The sequence below is a fragment of the Pseudophryne corroboree genome, chromosome 1, assembly GCF_028390025.1.
Source record: "Pseudophryne corroboree isolate aPseCor3 chromosome 1, aPseCor3.hap2, whole genome shotgun sequence".
NCBI lineage: Eukaryota > Metazoa > Chordata > Amphibia > Anura > Myobatrachidae > Pseudophryne > Pseudophryne corroboree.
Window position 1 is genome coordinate 363,453,308 of NC_086444.1, and position 21,261 is coordinate 363,474,568.

The following is a 21,261-nucleotide window of genomic DNA, read 5'->3' on the forward strand; positions in this document are numbered from 1 at the left end:
GCTCGGTGGTGAGATTCGCTCGCCACAGACTCTAATCCAACTCTATGGGTGTTGTGGACACCCACGCATGGGAATAGTCCCTGTTAGTCGGCATGCCGACTGTCGGGATTGTGAGGGGTCAAGATGTCGGGGTCGGTATTGTGACCGGTGGTCTCCTGACCGTCGGTCGCATAACTACATCCCCTAGAGGAAACAAAGTACTGAGTGTACTTAATAAACAAAATTGAATGGACAATGTATTTGTGTGAAGTTAGGAACCAAAGGAGTGAAGGGTCTTGTTGATTCATACAACAATCTACTGCACAGCAGACCTGGGGGACACAATGGTTTGCTGTGTATGATAAGGGGATTGACAGATTGGTGACACCAGCTATTAATGGACCCCCTGTTATTACTGAGTATACCGCAGAATCTTTCTCATTTTTTCAAATGGGAAATTATACACTACAATAATAACTATGATGTGTGTCTAGAGGTGGATAAACTTAATTCCTCTATTGCCTTTTCATAAACTGTTTTCACTGCTACTGATAGATATTTAAAGCCATGTTACATACTTTGATAAGATATTGTTTTATCCAATGTACCTGACCCACACACAGTCCTTATTATTCCTATATATATTCATCTTACAACTTTGATACCGTTAGCTGAATGTTTCTACGTGTTATGTTGCAGGATGTTCCCATTTTATACTGTTTGTAGATGTTCGAAGACATCAGACTATCTATACATTACTATCTATAGAGGATGAATGCAGTAAATCTCTATCTATAAACATTTTGATTTCAATGTCTCACTAATGGTTTGTATAATGAATAGTTGTGACCATGATATAATGTTCGTATAAAAGCAGAATGTAGTATGATGGGGTATTCTTAGAGGTTTCACACAGAATAATAACAAATACTTGATAAAGATACAATTATTTATTGAATGGCTCACAAAGACAATGTGACACAGAAAGGAAACAAGATATGGCTCATACAGATATTGGGCTATATGATCTGTTACAGGAATTTGATGGAAGAGGAGGTGAGAAGAATATAGAAGATACAAAAATTCTAAATAAAGATAATCTGTTAAAAAGGGACAATTTAATCTAAAGTATTATCTGCTTTAACAGGCAGAGGATTTATTGACATAATATGGTCCCCATAATAGGAAAGAAGTGTAATTTAAGAACTCAGGTCACTAGAGGATTAGACAGAAGAAGGGAGGAACATTAAACACACTCTGATCTCCTCACTGTCTTGACAATGTCTTTGCCCTGATGTGTCACTTTGCAGGCGATATCATTATGCTTGGTGTACTCAGAGCTGGACATGGTGAGGAGACTACTCTGCATGTACGTGTTGTCCCTCTGCTTGCTGACCATCGAGGTGTGGACTCCATTTGTCCACTTCACTCCATCCACCTGCCACTCCACCCAGTGGCGTAAGTTTGTCCCAGTTGCCCGGAGGCAAGGAAAATTTTGGTGCCCCCCATATATATATATATATATATATATATATATATATATATATATATATTTATATATACACACACACATTTGCTCCTGCATAGCAAGCCTGCAGATTCTAACTATACGAAGCTACTACAAAACCGTTGCAACTAGGCGGAACTATGTAGGGGTCCAGCCACACTACATAGATCTGCTCAGTCACAATGCTGATTATTTCTCTGACAATTAATTTGCAAGTGTCATATCCAGGATTAGAACCCACAAGCTTTTACACTGGAAGCATGCACCTTACTGATGGAGATAATTGCTCTTGCATAGGGAGTATGAGAATTCTAACTATATGAAGTTACTTGTAATTGTCAGAGAAATAACTTCATATAGTTAGAATTCTCATGCTTCATTTATAGGAGCAAATAGCTTCATCAGTAAGTTGTCTGCTTCCACTGTATCTATAATAAAGAGGGTGTGATTTGTAAGGTGGAGTGGCCAGTGGGGAAGTCGGCTACGGAAGAGATACCGGCTGCTGTCAATTAACTTAATTGATTAATGTCGCTGAACACATGGAGGTGCCCCCCATCAAAGCAGGATCCCGGCGGCAGGTGACTCTGTTGCCTCCCAGAGTTCTGCCTCTGACTCCACCGTCACAGTGTTTGGGGTGTAATCACTCACAGCACAGACTGTGGTGGTCTTGTTTGTCTTCATCTCCTCCTCAGATGCACGGTAGATAAACACAGAGGGGGCTTCACTTCCCCAGCTGTTGGATGAGAGATAAATGGGCACAGTCATAAATTGGACATAGAATGAGGAAGTGCAGTCTAATATCATCTTTAAGTTCTGTTTGTTTTTTTTCTTAACTTTGGTTTGTCATTTACACACAAAAATGCAGAGAAATTATTTTGTCAAATTAATAATTATAAGAATATGAATTAGATCCATAACAGATACAATTATTAATCATTACTACTCCAATTACCCTGGAAACAGCTAAATACCTCTCACAAACTTTGTGCCACATAATTGTGCCAGTTATTATAATCATGCACTGTAATAAATCTACTATAAATAATGGTCTTACAATGAGGATAATAATACACATACTGTATAAGGAGACAACCTTAGTCTTAACAATAGCATTATGTTTTTTTAATCATTTTTTTTTTACCATTAATACATTTGTGTTTTAATGTCTAATAGAGCTCACTGAAATCTGTCAAAATAGTATTGCAGATACTAAATAACTTGATACTGTAGCAAAGTGGTTCCCAAACTTTTTTGAATCACGGCACTCTAGAGTATCAGAATTTTCTCTAACGTCCTAGTGGATGCTGGGGACTCCGTCAGGACCATGGGGATTAGCGGCTCCGCAGGAGACAGGGCACAAAAATAAAGCTTTAGGATCAGGTGGTGTGCACTGGCTCCTCCCCCTATGACCCTCAAGCCTCAGTTAGGTTTTTGTGCCCGTCCGAGCAGGGTGCAATCTAGGTGGCTCTCCTAAAGAGCTGCTTAGAAAAAGTTTTTAGGTTTTTTATTTTCAGTGAGTCCTGCTGGCAACAGGCTCACTGCATCGAGGGACTTAGGGGAGAGAAGTCAACTCACCTGCGTGCAGGATGGATTGGCTTCTTAGGCTACTGGACACCATTAGCTCCAGAGGGATCGAACACAGGCCCAGCCATGGAGTCCGGTCCCGGAGCCGCGCCGCCGACCCCCCTTGCAGATGCCGAAGATGGAAGAGGTCCAGAAGCAGGCGGCAGAAGACTTTTCAGTCTTCCTGAGGTAGCGCACAGCACTGCAGCTGTGCGCCATTGTTGTCAGCACACTTCACACAGCGGTCACGGAGGGTGCAGGGCGCTGGGGGGGCGCCCTGGGCAGCAATGTATAATACCTTTTTATGGCTAAAAATACATCACATTTAGCCCTTGAGGCTATATGGATGTATTTAACCCCTGCCAGATCTCACAAACTCCGGAGAAGAGCCCGCCGAAATAGGGGGCGGGGCTTATTCTCCTCAGCACACAGCGCCATTTTCCTGCTCAGCTCCGCTGTGAGGAAGGCTCCCAGGACTCTCCCCTGCACTGCACTACAGAAACAGGGTAAAACAGAGAGGGGGGGCACTTTTTTTGGCGATATTACTATATTTAAGCTGCTATAAGGATACAACACTTATATAGGGTTGTTCCCATATATATTATAGCGCTTGGGTGTGTGCTGGCAAACTCTCCCTCTGTCTCCCCAAAGGGCTAGTGGGGTCCTGTCTTCAATAGAGCATTCCCTGTGTGTCTGCTGTGTGTCGGTACGTGTGTGTCGACATGTATGAGGACGATGTTGGTGTGGAGGCAGAGCAATTGCCGGTAATGGTGATGTCACCCCCCAGGGAGTCGACACCGGAATGGATGGCTTTGTTTATGGAATTACGTGATAATGTCAGCACATTACAAAAATCAGTTGACGACATGAGACGGCCGGCAAACCAGTTAGTACCTGCCCAGGCGTCTCAGACTCCGTCAGGGGCTGTAAAACGCCCTTTACCTCAGTCGGTCGACACAGACCCAGACACGGACACTGAATCTAGTGTCGACGGTGAAGAAACAAACGTATTTTCCAGTAGGGCCACACGTTATATGATCACGGCAATGAAGGAGGCTTTGCATATCTCTGATACTACAAGTACCACAAAAAGGGGTATTATGTGGGGGGTGAAAAAACTACCTGTAGTTTTTCCTGAATCAGAGGAATTGAATGATGTATGATGAAGCGTGGGTTAACCCAGATAGAAAAGTGCTAATTTCAAAAAAGTTATTGGCATTATACCCTTTCCCGCCAGAGGTTAGGGCGCGCTGGGAAACACCCCCTAAGGTGGATAAGGCGCTCACACGCTTATCAAAACAAGTGGCGTTACCGTCTCCTGATACGGCCGCCCTCAAGGATCCAGCTGATAGGAGGCTGGAAACTACCCTAAAAAGTATATACACACATACTGGTGTTATACTGCGACCAGCCATCGCCTCAGCCTGGATGTGCAGTGCTGGGGTGGTCTGGTCGGATTTCCTGACTGAAAATATTGATACCCTGGATAGGGACAGTATTTTACAGACTTTAGAGCAATTAAAGGATGCTTTTCTTTATATGCGAGATGCTCAGAGGGATATTTGCACTCTGGCATCGAGAGTAAGTGCGATGTCCATATCTGCCAGAAGAAGTTTATGGACACGACAGTGGTCAGGTGATGCGGATTCCAAACGGCATATGGAAGTATTGCCGTATAAAGGGGAGGAATTATTTGGCGTCGGTCTATCGGATTTGGTGGCCACGGCAACTGCCGGGAAATCCACCTTTTTACCTCAGACCCCCTCCCAACAGAAAAAGACACCGTCTTTTCAGCCGCAGTCCTTTCGGTCCTATAAGAACAAGCGGGCAAAAGGACAGTCATATCTGCCCCGAGGCAGAGGAAAGGGTAAGAGAGGGCAGCAAGCAGCTCCTTCCCAGGAACAGAAGCCCTCCGCGGGTTCTGCAAAGCCCTCAGCATGACGCTGGGGCTTTACAAGCGGACTCAGGAACGGTGGGGGGTCGACTCAAGAATTTCAGCGCGCAGTGGGCTTGCTCACAGGTGGACCCCTGGATCCTGCAGGTAGTATCTCAGGGTTACAGGTTGGAATTCGAGAAGTCTCCCCCTCGCCGGTTCCTAAAGTCTGCTTTGCCAACGTCTCCCTCAGACAGGGCGACGGTATTGGAAGCCATTCACAAGCTGTTTTCTCAGCAGGTGATAGTCAAGGTACCCCTCCTACAACAGGGAAAGGGGTATTACTCCACGCTATTTGTGGTACCGAAGCCGGACGGCTCGGTAAGACCTATTCTAAATCTGAAATCTTTGAACCTGTACATACAAAAATTCAAGTTCAAGATGGAATCACTCAGAGCAGTGATAGCGAATCTGGAAGAAGGGGACTTTATGGTGTCCCTGGACATAAAAGATGCTTACCTGCATGTCCCAATTTGCCCTTCACATCAAGGGTACCTCAGGTTCGTGGTGCAAAACTGTCATTATCAGTTTCAGACGCTGACGTTTGGATTGTCCACGGCACCTCGGGTCTTTACCAAGGTAATGGCCGAAATGATGATTCTTCTGCGAAGAAGAGGCGTATTAATTATCCCTTACTTGGACGATCTCCTGATAAGGGCAAGGTCCAGAGAACAGCTGGAGGACGGAGTAGCACTAACCTAAGTAGTGCTGCAACAACACGGGTGGATTCTGAATTTTCCAAAATCTCAGTTGACCCCGACAACACGTCTGCTGTTCCTGGGAATGATTCTGGACACGGTTCAGAAAAAGGTGTTTCTTCCGGAGGAGAAAGCCAAGGAGTTATCCGAACTTGTCAGGAACCTCCTAAAACCAGGAAAAGTGTCTGTGCATCAATGCACAAGAGTCCTGGGAAAGATGGTGGCTTCTTACGAAGCAATCCCATTCGGCAGATTCCACGCACGAACTTTTCAGTGGGATCTGCTGGACAAATGGTCCGGATCGCATCTGCAGATGCATCAGCGGATAACCTTATCGCCACGGACAAGGGTGTCTCTTCTGTGGTGGTTGCAGAGTGCTCATCTGTTAGAAGGCCGCAGATTCGGCATACAGGACTGGGTCCTGGTGACCACGGATGCCAGTCTGAGAGGCTGGGGAGCGGTCACACAGGGAAGAAACTTCCAGGGAGTATGGTCAAGCCTGGAGATGTCTCTTCACATAAATATACTGGAGCTAAGAGCGATTTACAATGCTCTAAGCCTGGCAAAACCCCTGCTTCAGGGTCAGCCGGTGTTGATCCAGTCGGACAACATCACGGCAGTCGCCCACGTAAACAGACAGGGCGGCACAAGAAGCAGGAGAGCAATGGCAGAAGCTGCAAGGATTCTTCGCTGGGCGGAAGATCATGTGATAGCACTGTCAGCAGTGTTCATTCCGGGAGTGGACAACTGGGAAGCAGACTTCCTCAGCAGACACGATCTACACCCGGGAGAGTGGGGACTTCATCCAGAAGTCTTCCACATGATTGTGAACCGTTGGGAAAAACCAAAGGTGGATATGATGGCGTCTCGCCTCAACAAAAAACTGGACAGGTATTGCGCCAGGTCAAGAGACCCTCAGGCAATAGCTGTGGACGCTCTGGTAACACCGTGGGTGTTCCAGTCAGTGTATGTGTTTCCTCCTCTGCCTCTCATACCCAAAGTACTGAGAATTATACGGAAAAGGGGAGTAAGAACGATACTCGTGGCTCCGGATTGGCCAAGAAGAACTTGGTACCCGGAACTTCAGGAGATGCTCACGGAAAATCCGTGGCCTCTACCTCTAAGACGGGACCTGATTCAGCAGGGACCGTGTCTATTCCAAGACTTACCGCGGCTGCGTTTGACGGCGTGGCGGTTGAACGCCGAATTCTAAGGGAAAAAGGCATTCCAGAAGAGGTCATTCCTACACTGGTTAAAGCCAGGAAGGAGGTGACTGCACAACATTATCACCGCATTTGGAGAAAATATGTTGCGTGGTGTGAGGCCAGGAAGGCCCCCACGGAGGAATTTCAATTGGGTCGATTCCTACATTTCCTGCAAACAGGATTGTCTATGGGCCTCAAGTTGGGGTCCATTAAGGTTCAAATTTCGGCCCTGTCGATTTTCTTCCAGAAAGAATTGGCTTCAGTTCCTGAAGTCCAGACTTTTGTAAAAGGAGTACTACATATACAGCCCCCGGTTGTGCCCCCAGTGGCTCCGTGGGACCTTAATGTAGTTTTGGATTTTCTCAAATCCCATTGGTTTGAGCCACTCAAATCGGCGGATTTGAAATATCTTACATGGAAAGTAACCATGCTACTGGCCCTGGCTTCAGCCAGGAGAGTGTCAGAATTGGCGGCTTTATCGTATAAAAGCCCATATCTGATTTTCCATTCGGACAGGGCAGAACTGCGGACGCGTCCTCATTTTCTGCCTAAGGTGGTGTCAGCGTTTCACCTGAACCAGCCTATTGTGGTGCCTGCGGCTACTAGCGATTTGGAGGATTCCAAGTTGCTGGACGTTGTCAGGACATTGAAAATATATATTTCAAGGACGGCTGGAGTCAGAAAATCTGACTCGCTGTTTATACTGTATGCACCCAACAAGCTGGGTGCTCCTGCTTCTAAGCAGACGATTGCTCGTTGGATTTGTAGCACAATTCAACTTGCACATTCTGTGGCAGGCCTGCCACAGCCTAAAGCTGTCAAGGCCCATTCCACAAGGAAGGTGGGCTCATCCTGGGCGGCTGCCCGAGGGGTCTCGGCATTACAACTCTGCCGAGCAGCTACGTGGTCGGGGGAGAACACGTTTGTAAAATTCTACAAATTTGATACCCTGGCTAAAGAGGACCTGGAGTTCTCTCATTCGGTGCTGCAGAGTCATCCGCACTCTCCCGCCCGTTTGGGAGCTTTGGTATAATCCCCATGGTCCTGACGGAGTCCCCAGCATCCACTAGGACGTTAGAGAAAATAAGATTTTACTTACCGATAAATCTATTTCTCGTAGTCCGTAGTGGATGCTGGGCGCCCATCCCAAGTGCGGATTGTCTGCAATACTTGTACATAGTTATTGTTACAAAAAAATCGGGTTGTTCTTGTTGTGAGCCGTCTGTTCAGAGGCTCCTACGTTGTCATACTGTTAACTGGGTTCAGATCACAAGTTGTACGGTGTGATTGGTGTGGCTGGTATGAGTCTTACCCGGGATTCAAAATCCTTCCTTATTGTGTACGCTCGTCCGGGCACAGTATCCTAACTGAGGCTTGGAGGAGGGTCATAGGGGGAGGAGCCAGTGCACACCACCTGATCCTAAAGCTTTATTTTTGTGCCCTGTCTCCTGCGGAGCCGCTAATCCCCATGGTCCTGACGGAGTCCCCAGCATCCACTACGGACTACGAGAAATAGATTTATCGGTAAGTAAAATCTTATTTTTTCACGGCACCCCTAGACCAAAAGTTTCTTATTGAGAATTTTAGAAAACAATAAGTAAATGATGTTTATGTTTCATCCTTAGTTTCTTTAGTGTGGTGCTGGACAAGATTTGCTTCTTTTTGTCCTCATATTTTATAATTGGCAGAAACAAGCACTTGGTTTGTCTATTACTTTGACCAAAAATACTTTGAATTGGTCCTGGACCACCAATCCAAGGCACCCCTGCTAGTGTTCTGAGGCACCCCAGGGTGCCTAGGCACACAGTTTGGGAACCGCTGTAGCATCATAAGGTAACCTGAGACTATTTAGTCGTATAGCAGTCAGCCCCTATTATGCTCACAGCTCTCACACTTCTGTGTCTTTGTACAGTAACCTCAACACAATGCCTATATGGCAGAGTGACAGAAGTTAAACTCTTTACTCCCTAGTGCGACACTTTTCATGTTGAGCTACTGAATTGTACAGTGTTTTATGTTGTAGATGTGTTTTTGCCATAAAGCATAAACAGTTTAATATCTGTACTGGCCGTGATGATTTAGAAGAATTTATATTACTTTCATATCATACTCTAGAAAATCTGTTAAAATCATTTCAGAAATTGTTTCAATTTAGCTCTAAATAAACTGAATTGTATAAATAAAGTCTGAGATAAATCATTGTCAAACTTTTCAGTAAAAGTATGTTTTTCTAAAATAATCAACTATCCAAACAATTGATTTCAATTCTGCTAATTGTATGGTGTTTGGAAAAAAAAGACTCAAAAAATCAATATACATAGAAAAACGTAATTGATTAAACACATCAAGAAGCTATCCTGGAACGCTTCATTTATTTTAAGAGTTTTCTTTTCAAAGTCTTGCGCATGATATTGTACAGTATTGTGCCAAAGTAATAGAGTGATTGGTATATAGGAAAAATACATACAGTACAGTAAGGTGTAGAGACTGTTAAAGTAATGTTTACATCTAAAGTAGCAATACAACTATATAAATATAATTTTATATGGAGTAAAGATTAGTAGAGAAATATTAAATAAAAGTTAAAGTGCAGACTCAATGAATGTGAGTCTGGTAAATGTAGTACTTACTGATGATGTTGAGTTGGGTTCCACCTCCAAATATATACCACAGTGCTGCAGCGTAATACAAAAACTAGGTCTTCTGGTATTGTATACCCTGGGCATTACTGGCATCTGATGGCGAGCTGGAATTGGAGGTAGACTAATCTAAATGTTTGTCGGTATTGTGACCGGTGGTCTCCTGACCGTCGATCACATAACTACATCCCCTAGAGGAAACAAAGTACTGAGTGTACTTAATAAACAAAATTGATTGGACAATGTATTTGTGTGAAGTTAGGAACCAAAGGGGTGAAGGGTCTTGTTCATTCATACAACAATCTACTGCACAGCAGACCTGGGGGACACAATGGTTTGCTGTGTATGATAAGGGGATAGACAGATTGGTGACACCAGCTATTAATGGACCCCTGTTATTACTGAGTATACCGCAGAATCTTACTCTTTTTTTCATATTGGAAATTATACACTACAATAATCACTATGATGTGTGTTTAGGGGTGGATAAACTTAATTCCTCTATGGCCTTTTCATAAACTGTTTTCACTGCTACTGATAGATATTTAAAGCCATGTTACATACTTTGATAAGATATTGTTTTATCCAATGTACCTGACCCACACACAGTCCTTATTATTCCTATATATATTCATCTTACAACTTTGATACCGTATGTCTCTACATGTTATGTTGAAAGATGTTCCCATTTTATACTGTTTGTAGATGTTCGAAGACATCACATTATCTATACACCACTGTCTATAGAGGATGAATGCAGTAAAAAGCTATCTATAAACATTTTGATTTTAATATCTCACTAATGGTTTGTATCATGAATAGTTGTGACCATGATATAATGTTCGTATAAAAGCAGAATGTAGTATGATGTCTGTAGTAAAGATTAGCAGAGAAATTTTAAATAAAAGTTAAAGTGCAGACAGTAATGAATGTGATTCTGGTAAATGTAGTACTTACTGATGATGTTGAGTTGGGTTCCACCTCGAAATATATACCACAGTGCTGCAGACTAATACAAAAACTAGGTCTTCTGGTATTGTATACCTGGGGCATTACTGGCATCTGATGGCAAGCTGGAATTGGAGGTAGACTAATCTAAATGTTTGTTGATGCCAGTCTTATCTAACACCTGGCCTTGTATCTATGGAGATCTAGCCATAATTGCGTCTAATGTGGAATTTATAATGTTGCTAAGGCAGTATCACATTTTGGTAACATAAACTGTATTCTGCTTTAGGCAACTGAAGGGAAAACTGTTACCTCTCTAAAACCGTTCTATCTAGAGGATACAATGTACTGAGTGTACAAACAATATTTAATGGACAATGTATTTGTGTTAAGTTAGGAACCAAAGGGGTGAAGGATCTTGTTCATTCATACAACAATCTACTGCACAGCAGACCTGGGGGACACAATGGTTTGCTGTGTATGCTAAGGGGATTGTCATAGTGGTGAAACCAGTTATTTATGGACCCCCGTTATTACTGAGTATACCGCAGAATCTTTCTCTTTGTCAAATGGGACATTGTACACTACAATAATCACTATGATGTGTGTCTACAGGTGGATAAACTTAATTACTCTATGGCCTTTTGGTAAACTGTTTTCACTACTACTGATAGATATTTAAAGCCATGTTACGTACTTTGATTAGATATTCTTTCATCCAATGTACCTGACCCACACACAGCCTTTATTTTTCTTATATATATTTATCTTAAACCTTGATGGCTTGAGGTGAATTTCTCTTTAAATGTTATGTTGCAGGATGTTCCCATTTCATACTGTTTTTAGATGTTCGTAGACCTCAAACTATCTATACACCACTATCTATAGAGGATGAATGCAGTAAATATCTATCTATAAACATTTTGAGTTCAATGTCTCACTAATGGTTTGTATAATGAATAGTTGTGACCATGATATAATGCTTGTATAAAAGCAGAAAATAGTATGATGGGATATTCTTGGAGGTTTCACACAGAATAATAACAAATACTTGATAAAGATACAATTATTTATTGAGTGGCTCACAAAGACAATGTGACACAGAAAGGAAACAAGATATGGCTCATACAGATATTGGGCTATTGATCTGTTACAGGGATTTGATGGAAGAGGAGGTGAGAATAATATAGAAGATGCAAAAATTCTAAATAAAGATAATCTGTGAAAAAGGGACAATTTAATCTATAGTATCATTTGCATTAACAGGCAGAGAGATCTACTGACATAATATGGTCCCCATAATAGGAAAGAAGTGTAATTTAAGAACTCAGGTCAATAGAGGATTAGACAGAAGACGGGAGGAACATTAAACACACTCTGATCTCTTCACTGTCTTGACAATGTCTTTGCCCTGATGTGTCACTTTGCAGGCGATATCATTATGCTTGGTGTACTCAGAGCTGGACATAGTGAGGAGACTACTCTGCATGTACGTGTTGTCCCTCTGCTTGCTGACCATCGAGGTGTGGACTCCATTTGTCCACTTCACTCCATCCACCTGCCACTCCACCGTCACAGTGTTTGGGGTGTAATCACTCACAGCACAGACTGTGGTGGCCTTGTTTGTCTTCATCTCCTCCTCAGATGCACGGTAGATAAACACAGAGGGGGGCTTCACTTCCCCAGCTGTTGGATGAGAGATAAATGGGCACAGTCATAAATTGGACATAGAATGAGGAAGTGCAGTCTAATATCATCTTTAAGTTCTGTTTGTTTTTTCTTAACTTTGGTTTGTCATTTACGCACAAAAATGCAAAGATATTATTTTGTCAAATTAATAATTATAAGAATATGAATTAGATCCATAACAGATACAGGTATTAAACATTACTACTCCAATTACCCTGGAAACAGCTAAATACATCTCACAAACTTTGTGCCACATAATTGGGCCAGTTATTATAATCATGCACTGTAATAAATCTACAATAAATAATGGTCTTTCAATGAGGATAATAATACACATACTGTATAAGGAGACAACCTCAGAAACATACATAGTTCAATATATATGCATTAGTCTTGACAATAGCATTATGTTTTATTATAATTTTTTACCATTAATACATTTGTGTTGTAATGTCTGATAGCGCTCACTGAAATTTGACAAAATAGTATTTTAGATACTAAATGACTTCATACTGTAGCATCATAAGTTAACCTGAGACTGTCTAGTCTTATAGCAGTCAGCCCCTATTATGCTCACAGCTCTCACACTTCTGTGTCTTTGTACAGTAACCTCAACACAATGCCTATATGGCAGAGTGACAGAAGTTAAACTCTTTACTCCCTAGTGCGACACTTTTCATGTTGAGCTACTGAATTGTACAGTGTTTTATGTTGTAGATGTGTTTTTGCCATAAAGCACAAACAGTTTAATGTCTGTACTGGCCGTGATGATCTAGAAGAATTTATATTACTCTCATATCATAGTCTAGAAAATCTATTGAAATAATTTGAGAAATTGTTTCAATTTAGCTCTAAATAAACTGAATTGTATAAATAAAGTCTGAGATAAATCATTGTCAAACTTTTCAGCAAAAGTTTTTTTTTTAAATAATCAACTATCCAAACAATTGATTTCATTTCTGCTAATTGTATGGTGTTTGGAAAAAAAGACTCAAAAAATCAATATACATAGAAAAATTTAATTGATGTAACACATCAAGAAGCTATCCTGGAACGCTTCATTTATATTAAGAGTTTTCTATTCAAAGTTTTGCGCATGATATTGTTCAGTATTGTGCCAAAGTAATACAGTGATTAGTATATAGGAAAAATACATACCGTACAGTAAGGTGTATAAACTGTTAAAGTCATGTATACATTTAAAGTAGCAATACAACTAGATAAATAGAATTTTATATAGAGTAGAGATTAGTAGAGAAATTTTAAATAAAAGTTAAAGTGCAGACAGTAATGAATGTGATTCTGGTAAATGTAGTACTTACTGATGATGTTGAGTTGGGTTCCACCTCCAAATAGATACCACAGTGCTGCAGCGTAATACAAAAACTAGGTCTTCTGGTATTGCATACCTGGGGCATTACTGGCATCTGATGGCGAGCTGGAATTGGAGGTAGACTAATCTAAATGTTTGTTGATGCCAGTCTTATCTAACACCTGGCCTTGTATCTATGGAGATCTAGCCATAATTGCGTCTAATGTGGAATTTATAATGTTGCTAAGGCAGTATCACATTTTGGTAACATAAACTGTATTCTGCTTCAGGCAACTGAAGGGAAAACTGTTAACTTCAATGTATTAGTGCCAGACAGCAGGTCTCTCACATCTCTTGTGACACGGGGCCGATGCAGAGCTGACCGCATGTCAGCCATAACTTCTGCCACATTGTGCGCATGGAACTAAATGTGTATATTCGCTGGTATACAGAGTTTTACTGGGCTTGGTGGACAGGTGACCCTATCTGAGAACATACTGTCACAGCGCAGTTACAGCTATGTCAATGGAAGAGGAGGTGTGTCTTTATTGCATACGACTCTGCATCGCCCATTAGTTGCATACACTTTGGTTCTGGAGCATTTGCAGAGTAAAAGTACAGACTTACGTTCAACTCTATCATTTTCTTGACAATATTTGTGATGAATGTTTTGCATATTTAGAGCATTAGCTGCCTATAAGCAACTATTCACTGGCACTGTATTTATCATTATAGGAGTGGCCATGGAAGATCACAGTACCATAAGCATTTCACTGCCAGCTCATTATTATGTGATATATGCTCTAATTTACACATTTAGTTATCACTCTGACATAGAAAGAGCTGATTTTTGATACCAGTGGCTTAGTAGCTACAAAGCATAGATCCGTTCTATCTAGAGGATACAATGTACTGAGTGTACAAACAAAATTGAATGGACAATGTATTTGTGTTAAGTTAGGAACCAAAGGGGTGAAGGATCTTGTTCATTCATAAAACAATCTACTGCACAGCAGACCCGAGGGTCACAATGGTTTGCTGTGTATGATAAAGGGATTGACATAGTGGTGAAACCAGTTATTTATGGACCCCCGTTATTACTGAGTATACCGCAGAATCTTTCTCTTTGTCAAATGGGACATTGTACACTACAATAATCACTATGATGTGTGTCTAGAGGTGGATAAACTTAATTACTCTATGGCCTTTTGGTAAACTGTTTTCACTACTACTGATAGATATTTAAAGCCATGTTACGTACTTTGATTAGATATTCTTTCATCCAATGTACCTGACCCACACACAGCCTTTATTTTTCTTATATATATTTATCTTAAACCTTGATGGCTTGAGGTGAATTTCTCTTTAAATGTTATGTTGCAGGATGTTCCCATTTCATACTGTTGGTAGATGTTCGTAGGCCTCAAACTATCTATACATTACTATCTATAGAGGATGAATGCAGTAAATATCTAACTGTTTTCACTGCTACTGATAGATATTTAAAGCCATGTTACATACTTTGATGAGTTATTGTTTTATTCAATGTACCTGACCCACACACAGTCCTTATTATTTATATACAGGTTGAGTATCCCATATCCAAATATTCCGAAATACGGAATATTCCGAAATACGGACTTTTTTGAGTGAGAGTGAGATAGTGAAACCTTTGTTTTTTGATGGCTCAATGTACACAAACTTTGTTTAATACACAAAGTTATTAAAAATATTGTATTAAATGACCTTAAGGCTGTGTGTATAAGGTGTATATGAAACATAAATGAATTGTGTGAATGTAGACACACTTTGTTTAATGCACAAAGTTATAAAAAATATTGGCTAAAATTACCTTCAGGCTGTGTGTATAAGGTGTATATGTAACATAAATGTATTCTGTGCTTAGATTTAGGCCCCATCGCCATGATATCTCATTATGGTATGCAATTATTCCAAAATACGGAAAAATCCTATATCCAAAATACCTCTGGTCCCAAGCATTTTGGATAAGGGAGACTCAACCTGTATATATATTCATCTTACAACTTTGATACCGTAATGTCTCTATGTGTTATGTTGCAGGATGTTCCCATTTCATACTGTTTTTAGATGTTCGAAGACATCAAACTATTTATTCACCACTATCTCTAGAGGATGAATGCAGTAAATATCTATCTATAAACATTTTGATTTCAATGTCTCACTAATGGTTTGGATCATGAATGGTTGTGACCATGATATAATGCAGAATGCATCGTATAAAAGCAGATTGTAGTATGATGGGATATTCTTAGAGGTTTCACACAGAATAATAACAAATACTTGATAAAGATACAATTATTTATTGAATGGCTCACAAAGACAATGTGACACAGAAATGAAACAAGATATGGCTCATACAGATATTGGGCTATGTGATTTGTTACAGGGATTTGATGGAAGAGGAGGTGAGAAGAATATAGAAAATGCAAACATTCTAAATAAAGATAATCTGTGAAAAAGGGACAATTTAATCTATAGTATCATTTGCGTTAACAGGCAGAGAGATCTGCTGACATAATATGGTCCCCATAATAGGAAAGAAGTGTAATTTAAGAACTCAGGTCAATAGAGGATTAGACAGGAGAAGGGAGGAACATTAAACACACTCTGATCTCTTCACTGTCTTGACAATGTCTTTGCCCTGATGTGTCACTTTGCAGGCGATATCATTATGCTTGGTGTACTCAGAGCTGGACATGGTGAGGAGACTACTCTGCATGTACGTGTTGTCCTTCTGCTTGCTGACCATCGAGGTGTGGACTCCATTTGTCCACTTCACTCCATCCATCTGCCACTCCACCGTCACAGTGTTTGGGGTGTAATCACTCACAGCACAGACTGTGGTGGCCTTGTTTGTCTTCATCTCCTCCTCAGATGCACGGTAGATAAACACAGTGGGGATCTTCACTTCCCCAGCTGTTGGATGAGAGATAAATGGGCACAGTCATAAATTGGACATAGAATGAGGAAGTGCAGTCTAATATCATCTTTAAGTTCTGTTTGTTTTTTCTTTACTTTGGTTTATCATTTACTCACAAAAATGCAAAGAAATGATTTTGTCAAATTAATAATTATAAGAATATGAATTAGATCCATAACAGATACAGGTATTAAACATTACTACTCCAATTACCCTGGAAACAGCTAAATACATCTCACAAACTTTGTGCCACATAATTGTGCCAGTTATTATAATCATGCACTGTAATAAATCTACTATAAATAATGGTCTTACAATGAGGATAATAATACACATACTGTATAAGGAGACAACCTCAGATACATACACAGTACCTTCTTCAATATATATGCATTAGTCTTGACAATAGCATTATGTTTTATTAGACTTTTTTACCATTAATACATTTGTGTTGTAATGTCTGATAGCGCTCACTGAAATTTGACAAAATAGTATTTTAGATACTAAATGACTTCATACTGTAGCATCATAAGTTAACCTAAGACTGTCTAGTCTTATAGCAGTCAGCCCCTATTATGCTCACAGCTCTCACACTTCTGTGTCTTTGTACAGGAACCTCGGCACAATGTCTATATGGCAGAGTGACAGAAGTTAAACTCTTTACTCCCTAGTGCGACACTTTTCATGTTGAGCTACTGAATTGTACAGTGTTTTATGTTGTAGATGTGTTTTTGCCATAAAGCACAAACAGTTTAATGTCTGTACTGGCCGTGATGATCTAGAAGAATTTATATTACTCTCATATCATAGTCTAGAAAATCTATTGAAATAATTTCAGAAATTGTTTCAATTTAGCTCTAAATAAACTGAATTGTATAAATAAAGTCTGAGATAAATCATTGTCAAACTTTTCAGCAAAAGTATTTTTATTAAATAATAACTATCCAAACAATTGATTTCATTTCTGCTAATTGTATGGTGTTTGGAAAAAAAGACTCAAAAAATCAATATACATAGAAAAATGTAATTAATGTAACACATCAAGAAGCCATCCTTGAGCGCTTCATTTATATTAAGAGTTTTCTTTTCAAAGTTTTGCGCATGATATTGTTCAGTATTGTGCCAAAGTAATACAGTGATTAGTATATAGGAAAAATACATACAGTACAGTAAGGTGTATAAACTGTTAAAGTCATGTATACATTTAAAGTAGCAATACAACTAGATAAATAGAATTTTATATAGAGTAGAGATTAGTAGAGAAATTTTAAATAAAAGTTAAAGTGCAGACAGTAATGAATGTGATTCTGGTAAATGTAGTACTTACTGATGATGTTGAGTTGGGTTCCACCTCCAAATAGATACCACAGTGCTGCAGCGTAATACAAAAACTAGGTCTTCTGGTATTGCATACCTGGGGCATTACTGGCATCTGATGGCGAGCTGGAATTGGAGGTAGACTAATCTAAATGTTTGTTGATGCCAGTCTTATCTAACACCTGGCCTTGTATCTATGGAGATCTAGCCATAATTGCGTCTAATGTGGAATTTATAATGTTGCTAAGGCAGTATCACATTTTGGTAGCATAAACTGTATTCTGCTTCAGGCAACTGAAGGGAAAACTGCTAACTACAATGTATTAGTGCCAGACAGCAGGTCTCTCACATCTCTTGTGACACGGGGCCGATGCAGAGCTGACCGCATGTCAGCCATAACTTCTGCTACATTGTGCGCATGGAACTAAATGTGTATATTCGCTGGTATACAGAGTTTTACTGGGCTTGGTGGACAGGTGACCCTATCTGAGAACATACTGTCACAGCGCAGTTACAGCTATGCCAATGGAAGAGGAGGTGTGTCTTTATTGCATACGACTCTGCATCGCCCATTAGTTGCATACACTTTGGTTCTGGAGCATTTGCAGAGTAAAAGTACAGACTTACGTTCAACTCTATCATTTTCTTGACAATATTTGTGATGAATGTTTTGCATATTTAGAGCATTAGCTGCCTATAAGCAACTATTCACTAGCACTGTATTTATGATTATAGGACTGGCCATGGAAGATCACAGTACCATAAGCATTTCACTGCCAGCTCATTATTATGTGATATATGCTCTAATTTACACATTTAGTTATCACTCTGACATAGAAAGAGATGATTTTTGATACCAGTGGCTTAGTAGCTACAAAGCATAGATCCGTTCTATCTAGAGGATACAATGTACTGAGTGTACAAACAAAATTGAATGGACAATGTATTTGTGTTAAGTTAGGAACCAAAGGGGTGAAGGATCTTGTTCATTCATAAAATAATCTACTGCACAGCCGACCCGAGGGTCACAATGGTTTGCTGTGTATGATTAGGGGATTGACATAGTGGTGAAACCAGTTATTTATGGACCCCCGTTATTACTGAGTATACCACAGAATCTTTCTCTTTGTCAAATGGGACATTGTACACTACAATAATCACTATGATGTGTGCCTAGAGGTGGATAAACCTAATTACTCTATGGCCTTTTGGTAAACTGTTTTCACTGCTACTGATAGATATTTAAAGCCATGTTACATACTTTGATGAGTTATTGTTTTATTCAATGTACCTGACCCACACACTGTCCTTATTATTTATATATATATATATTCATCTTACAACTTTGATACCGTAATGTCTCTATGTGTTATGTTGCAGGATGTTCCCATTTCATACAGTTTTTAGATGTTCGAAGACATCAAACTATTTATACACCACTATCTATAGAGGATGAATGCAGTAAATATCTATCTATAAACATTTTTATTTCAATGTCTCACTAATGGTTTGGATCATGAATGGTTGTGACCATGATATAATGCAGAATGCATCGTATAAAAGCAGATTGTAGTATGATGGGATATTCTTAGAGGTTTCACACAGAATAATAACAAATACTTGATAAAGATACAATTATTTATTGAATGGCTCACAAAGACAATGTGACAGAGAAAGGAAACAAGATATGGCTCATACAGATATTGGGCTATGTGATTTGTTACAGGGATTTGATGGAAGAGGAGGTGAGAAGAATATAGAAAATGCAAACATTCTAAATAAAGATAATCTGTGAAAAGGGACAATTTAATCTATAGTATCATTTGCGTTAACAGGCAGAGAGATCTACTGACATAATATGGTCCCCATAATAGGAAAGAAGTGTAATTTAAGAACTCAGGTCAATAGAGGATTAGACAGAAGAAGGGAGGAACATTAAACACACTCTGATCTCTTCACTGTCTTGACAATGTCTTTGCCCTGATGTGTCACTTTGCAGGCGATATCATTATGCTTGGTGTACTCAGAGCTGGACATGGTGAGGAGACTACTCTGCATGTACGTGTTGTCCTTCTGCTTGCTGACCATCGAGGTGTGGACTCCATTTGTCCACTTCACTCCATCCACCTGCCACTCCACCATCACAGTGTTTGGGGTGTAATCACTCACAGCACAGACTGTGGTGGCCTTGTTTGTCTTCATCTCCTCCTCAGATGCACGGTAGATAAACACAGAGGGGATCTTCACTTCCCCAGCTGTTGGATGAGAGATAAATGGGCACAGTCATAAATTGGACATAGAATGAGGAAGTGCAGTCTAATATCATCTTTAAGTTCTGTTTGTTTTTTCTTTACTTTGGTTTGTCATTTACTCACAAAAATGCAAAGAAATGATTTTGTCAAATTAATAATTATAAGAATATGAATTAGATCCATAACAGATGCAGGTATTAAACATTACTACTCCAATTACCCTGGAAACAGCTAAATACATCTCTCAAACTTTGTGCCACATAATTGTGCCAGTTATTATAATCATGCACTGTAAAAAATCTACTATAAATAATGGTCTTACAATGAGGATAATAATACACATACTGTATAAGGAGACAACCTCAGATACATACACAGTACCTTCTTCAATATATATGCATTAGTCTTGACAATAGCATTATGTTTTATTATACTTTTTTACCATTAATACATTTGTGTTGTAATGTCTAATAGCGCTCACTGAAATTTGTCGACAATAGCATTATGTTTTATTATACTTTTTTACCATTAATACATTTGTGTTGTAATGTCTAATAGCGCTCACTGAAATTTGTCAAAATAGTATTTTAGATACTAAATGACTTCATACTGTAGCATCATAAGTTAACATGAGACTGTCTAGTCTAATAACAGTCAGCCCCTATTATGCTCACAGCTCTCACACTTCTGTGTCTTTGTACAGTAACCTCGGCACAATGTCTATATGGCAGAGTGACACAAGTTAAACTCTTTACTCCCTAGTGCGACACTTTTCATGTTGAGCTACTGAATTGTACAGTGTTTTATGTTGTAGATGTGTTTTTGCCATAAAGCAAAAACAGTTTAATGTCTGTACTGGCCGTGATGATCTAGAAGTATTTATATTACTCTTAGATCATAATCTGAAAAATCTGTTGAATTCATTTCATAAATCATTTCTTTATAGCTCTAAATAAACTGAATTCTATGAATAATGTCTGAGATAAATAACTTTTATGTTCCAAGAAAATAATTTAAATGAAGATCTTCTACTATCTAAACAATTGACTTAATTTATGCTAATTACATGGTGTTTGGAAAAAGAATAAAAAAAAAATCTAAGTAAAAAAATGTAATTAATGTAAAATATCAAGTAGCTATTCCGCAACGCTTCATTTATTTTAAGAGTTTACTTTTCAAAGATTTGCACCTTATTATATTGTGTCAAAACATGAGATAGAATGGTATACAGAAATATGTCTAACAGAATGGTAGAAA

The 21,261-nt window shown here is 39.6% G+C and overlaps 1 protein-coding gene across 6 annotated transcripts in view; it reads right to left on the reverse strand.

Moving 5' to 3' along the window:
* Nucleotides 1-11,523: 11,523 nt before the first annotated feature.
* Nucleotides 11,524-21,261, reverse strand: part of IGLL1 (immunoglobulin lambda like polypeptide 1) — a 687,880-nt gene continuing 678,142 nt past the window's right edge. For 2 of the 6 annotated variants that reach the window (XM_063912976.1, XM_063912977.1), the window contains 2 exons: nt 17,763-17,795; nt 15,800-16,431 (listed from right to left, as the gene is read on the reverse strand). In XM_063912976.1, coding sequence (XP_063769046.1) covers nt 16,112-16,431; nt 17,763-17,795 — 353 coding nt within the window. In that variant the 3' untranslated portion in view covers nt 15,800-16,111. Of the gene's footprint in view, nt 12,159-13,483; nt 13,520-15,799; nt 16,432-17,762; nt 17,799-19,372; nt 20,008-21,261 lie in introns of those variants that run through there. The other 4 variants (XM_063912970.1, XM_063912975.1, XM_063912971.1 and 1 more) reach the window with 4 other exon arrangements.